Source organism: Monodon monoceros, unplaced genomic scaffold (assembly GCF_005190385.1).
Source record: "Monodon monoceros isolate NGI ecotype Baffin Bay Population unplaced genomic scaffold, NGI_Narwhal_1 Super_Scaffold_2, whole genome shotgun sequence".
In the NCBI taxonomy this organism is placed as follows: Eukaryota; Metazoa; Chordata; class Mammalia; order Artiodactyla; family Monodontidae; genus Monodon; species Monodon monoceros.
The window spans coordinates 33,847,555-33,852,626 of record NW_021703776.1 but is presented as its reverse complement, the minus strand read 5'-3'; the positions used below and the strand labels follow the sequence as shown (position 1 = coordinate 33,852,626).

The window sequence follows — 5,072 nt, the reverse complement described above, 5'->3', positions numbered from 1 at the left end:
GCTAAGTCCACTGAACACCAACAGGAATAACGATAAAGCTGTCTTTCTAAATAACATGCCTGTACCTGTCAGTAACTAGTTTTGAGTTTTTCACTGCTTTGTTTATATTAGTGCTCCCTCACCCTCCTGGGTGTCTCCAGAGTTAAACAAGCAGGTTTTTACCTCCAACTTAATCCTTTAAAAATATAGACCAAACTTTAAGGTTCTGACAATTTTCAACCATATTTATTTATTGCAGAAAAATAATATACAAAGATATTTACAAAACAATCATAAAAATATGAATGCATTTAGACACCGGATCTATTTGCATTTTACCATGGGTCATCAATAAATAAATAGAATGTTGTTTTTGTATTTTAAGTTTTTTTTTTCCCTCAGAGGAAGAATGAAAAAAGGAATTAACTGACTGTGATTTTGCAAGTCAGTTTGATCCCAGTATTTTTATTTCTAAAGGTGTTCTTAAAATTCCTCTGATTGTTACCATTTTAAAATGGAGAAAGTCCATAATGATGCCTTTCCTTTCAGTGGCTGATTGGCACGACCTCTTGAGAATGCATGCATGAAAAAATAAAAATAAAAACATTCTTCGTCAAAAAAAAAAAAAGGAACACAAACAAACTGTTCAGACTTCTATCAGAATGTAGAGGTGTGAGGATGGTGCCGCTGCCCGTCCGGGAATCACTGTCCACGGGCCTGTCTCGCTTTCTCTTTTAAAAGTGCGCCCCACGCCCTGTTTCTTTGAATTTGGATTCTGCTCTTCTAATTTCCAAGAAAACCTTTGGCATATATATTTATTTTTAATTATCCAGCTCCAGAGTCTCTAGACTGTCCATTTTCTCCTTCTCTGGAAGCAATGACATCTGCAAAAACCCAGAGGGGGGAAAGTTGGTTATTGTTTAGGTCTCTGTGGCTGTTTTCTAAGACTAGTGAGCACTGTTCTTATCACCACCACGGAGAAATTACGCTGAACAACCTGGAAGGATTTCAGCCCAAGGGCAAGAGGAAGTGGGTGGGCGGAATGGAGGAGGAGGTGGAATTTGGAAACATTTGTTTTAAGGAGAACGAAAACTTAAAGCCAAAAGAAAGGGAGGCGCTGGCAAGACTGTCCTTATCCATGACCCTCGACTCTTTCTCCGTCTTCCCTTCTGTCTGTCACGCGCACTCACGCACACGCACACCCCTCACAAGGGCGCATCCCTCTCTCCCTAGCGGGGACTAAGCTGCCTTCCAGGGACGCTCGGGAGATGAGGTGGCGGTGCCAGGTGGGGTGGGAAGGTTGAGAGGGAAGTAGGAGACGGGGAGGAAGGCGAGGCGGACAGGGAGCCGCTGCCCGGCCGTCAGTCGGTCTGCCACCTGAGCGGCGAAGGGGCGCAGAGGCGCCGGGTCCTTACCTAGGTCTCCGGCCCTGCCGAGGGGGTGGGGAGCTCCGCCTGCTAGTGGGACGCGGACATGGACCAGGCCCCCTCCATCCTCCAGACCGAGAAGGCGTAACTGAGCCGCTCGTGGGCCACATAGCTGCAGCTTGCCATCTTGGAGTCCAGCTCGTCGCTCTGTAGGACCTGGTAGAGGAAGTCGATATACCTGGCCGCCAACTTGAGGGTCTGGATCTTGCTCAGCTTGTCCGAAGGCAGCGTGGGGATGATCTTCCGCAGCGCGGCGAACGCCTCGTTCAGCGACTGCGTGCGCTGGCGCTCCCGCACGTTAGCCATGACCCGCTGCGTCTGCAGCTCCTCGTAGGATTGCGGACTCCCGCCGCCGCTGCTGCTGCCGCCGCCGCCGCCGCCACCGGCGCCGCCGCCGCCGCCGCCGCAGCCCGCAGACTTCTTGCCGCGCTTGCCTTGGGCTGGGCTGCCAGGCTCCTCGCCGCCTCCGACGCCCCCGCCCGCGGCCCCACCGGGCCCCGCGCCGCCCCCAGCGCTGCGCCGGCTGCTGCGCCGCTTGCGCCCCCCGCGCTTGCCGCTCGGCGGCTGCTGCCGGTCCGGCTCCTCCTCGCTGTTGCTCAGGCTGTCGTCGGCCGGCGAGACTGGCGAGCTGGACACGTCCTGCATCATCTCTCGGGCGGCAACGCGCGGCCTCGCAGGCCCGGGGCAGAAAAGCGGCCCGGGGAAGAGGAGGAGAGCCTGGCGCCTCAGCCCGCCAGCTTCCCTCGCGCACGGCGCCGGCCCGGGCGGTGCGGACCGCGGAGGAGGGAGCGGGAGGAAGGACAGGGAGGATCTCCGCGGGGAGGGCGCGCGGGGGAGGCGGGGAGGGAGGCGGGAGGGGGAGGGGACGGTGTGGATGGCCCCGAGGTCCAAAAAGAAAGCGCCCAACGGCCGCACGCACACCCGGCTCTGCCTCCTGGAAACGCTGCCGGTGCCGGCGAGCCCGCGAGGTGTCTGGGAGTTGGACGAAAGCTGCCGACTTGGAGGCTCTTATACCTCCGTGCAGGCGGAAAGTTTGGGGGCAGCAGTGTCATTGGCCTGACGTGGGGAGGAGGGACTTTTCGAAGTTTTATAGGAAAGTTTCCGTTTTCCAGCCCCCCTTCTCCTTCCCCACCCCCGTTCCTCGGGGTCTAACAATTCGTCCTCCCAAACCATTCAAAAACGACCTGGCCCAGGCGGCCGGCCCCTCTGCCCGCCTCCTTGCTGCCCTCCCCCTTCCCTCCCCGCCACCCTCTTCCCGCGGGCGCGGGGCAATTTCCTTCCGCGCCGGAGCAAGCGGGCCGCGCCCCCGCACCCGAGCGCAGCCCGGGGAAGCGGCCGGAGGGTACCATTCCCGCCGCCTTGTCGGCCCCTCCCGGAGTGGCTGTGACAGCAGCGGCGGCAACAGCTTCTACGCAGTGGGTGAAGTCTCATCTCGCCTCAGTACCCTCTAGGTCCGTGGCGCGATTTAGGACTGCTGGGGCGGGGGTGACTGGCAAGAATACCGGCAACGGCGGAGCCCACCCGATGGTCAGCCAGACGGGCCCCTCGAGTCCCAAGGGCCAAACCACCGTGGCTGGTCCTGAGGTCGTGGGCGTTTCTGAAGACGTGGCCGCGCAGGGGACTGCAGAACTGCGCCCCGGCCTATTCTCTCACCCTTCCTCGAGAAGCATCTGGGCCTTTCTGTTCCCTCCACAGTGTCTCGATCTGACGTTTCCCAACACCCAAAGGACTACACCTCCGAAGGTGCTAGAAAGAGGCAGACGTTCATTCTCCCGCGGAAGGCAGTCCTGTCCTTGGAGAAGGCAGCAGGGCCGGAGTGGGGCAACGCGGGGTCTTCGCCGCGGCCCTGATTGCCTGTGCTGCTAGCCCAAGGTGGAGTTCCTGTGGCCGTTTCATCCCCACCCCACTCCCAGATAAGGCCCTGCATTGTGACCTCTAAAGGTCGGCTCTGAGAGAGTGAGACGAGGGCTCAACATTGCCTGGACACGCGGGTCTGATGGTTGCGAGAGTCCCCTTCCCCACTCTACTCCCCACTCCTAGGAGGTCCAGTGAGCCTGTTCCGCGCTCCCCAAACGCATTCCAATCGTTTGGACACTGACATTTTAAGCGTTTCTATCTAATAAGTCACAATGAAGAGCCCCGAAGAGGGTGTTAATGTAGATTCTGTCAAGTCGGAAGCAAGAAAAGTTGGCGAGCTGGAAAGGAAGGGACGCTGCCGTGGACGAGAACCCCATCTTTTCAATGCTAGACTTTTTTTTTTTTTCTTCCTTTTTGGAACGAGTTGGCAGAGAATAACCGTTTCATGTTCATTCTTCAAGTTGCAAAGCAAACCAGAGGTCAAACGCAGTAGTTAGTTTTCGGGGCAGATTTGGGGGTGCGGAAGTTGCGTGCCCTGTGCTCGGGTACCCTGCTCAGGCCGAGGTCCGCTCACGCTCTCCACGGTTTGGACTCTAAGCCGAGAATTAACTTAGCTATGCTTCCCTTTCTGGGCCCGACCGAGGGTCGAGGCCCACGGTGTCCGGAGGAGGAGGCGGGAGCTCAGGCGACGCGCGGGCAGGCCACGTGGCTGTGCCCCACTGAGGCTCGCAGCTTCGGTCCCGGTCCCGGAAACCCCGGGGTCTGGAGCGCCTGGGGCCGGTTGAAGAGCTCAGCCTTCCAGGGGAAGTGAGAGCAAGCAGGATCCCTTCCGCGGGGGGCGAACAAGGCTAAGCTTTCATGGAAGGGGCGACGTGCAGGGTTTGTCTATCACTATTCTTACAAATATTCATAGACAATGACCACAGCGTGCCAACTTGCCTGCTTTTTGAGTCGCTGCCATATTTTAAAATGAATGCCTGTCTGAAAATCAGATTCTACTTGACCTCCACTTAATCGTTTACAGTCAGGTCTTCTTAAAGCGCCCTCTGATAATTCACTTCTTAGAGCGCCCTCTGATAATTCACTCCTGTGATTGCATCTTCTGCCTATAGGATTTGATCTCTTGGAAGCAGTTAGAGAATAGGCAGAAATCATCTTTTTATCTTTTGTAAATCGGAATCGCGGAGTATTCCACAATTCTTATTTGAACGTCGCTGCAGGATTCTTGAAAAATTTCATCCTTTACCTATGTCTGTTTTTTTTTTAAAGATCAATCTCAAATCTTAATTTTGTTTTGTTTTGTTTTTCCCTTCAGCTGAATACTCAAAAATAAAGAGATCAAATAATTGGACTCTTTCCTTTGTGGCTATGGGTAAGCAAGACAGGAAAGTGTGGGCAAAGTGTAAAGGAAACCTTACCTGCCCAAGGGGAATTGGAGTTGGGGGCGGGGGTACGAGGATGGAAATCGGGACAGACGCTGGAGGAGAAACCGAGTCCACAACAGCGCAGCAGCCATTAGTTAGCCCGACTTGCGAAGTCATCAATCTCTAAGACTAGTTCTGTTTAAAGTGAGCCCAGCCCTTCTCTGGGCACTCAACTTCTAGGGGATAAAGAGCTCCCGGCCACTGAATACAGGGATCCCCGGGAGTGAGGCGATGCTATGGATGCAAGAATGCTTAAAACAGGGTTTAAAATGAATGAACTAAGCAGAACTACCCCGGGCACGGAATCTTCTTGATGGAGTCACAATGAATGACTTTAGTTCTGAGGAAAAAAATTTCTCTTGTACTGTTCGAAGGAGTGGAAAAT

General features: G+C 54.9%; 1 protein-coding gene across 1 annotated transcript; it reads right to left on the bottom strand.

Annotated features, from left to right (window-relative positions):
- Positions 1-221: 221 nt before the first annotated feature.
- Positions 222-2,423, bottom strand: TWIST1 (twist family bHLH transcription factor 1). Its single transcript, XM_029234120.1, has 2 exons — positions 1,395-2,423; positions 222-863 (listed from the first exon to the last, which is right to left on the bottom strand). Exon 1 carries the CDS (start codon positions 2,052-2,054, stop codon positions 1,437-1,439), a length of 618 nt encoding a protein of 205 aa, XP_029089953.1. The 5' UTR covers positions 2,055-2,423; the 3' UTR covers positions 222-863; positions 1,395-1,436.
- Between the last annotated feature and the right edge of the window lie 2,649 nt (positions 2,424-5,072).

What these genes read in the sequence shown, in the direction of transcription:
- TWIST1 (XM_029234120.1), bottom strand. Translation starts at nt 2,054, where the DNA reads ATGATGCAGGACGTGTCCAGCTCGCCAGTCTCGCCGGCCGACGACAGC.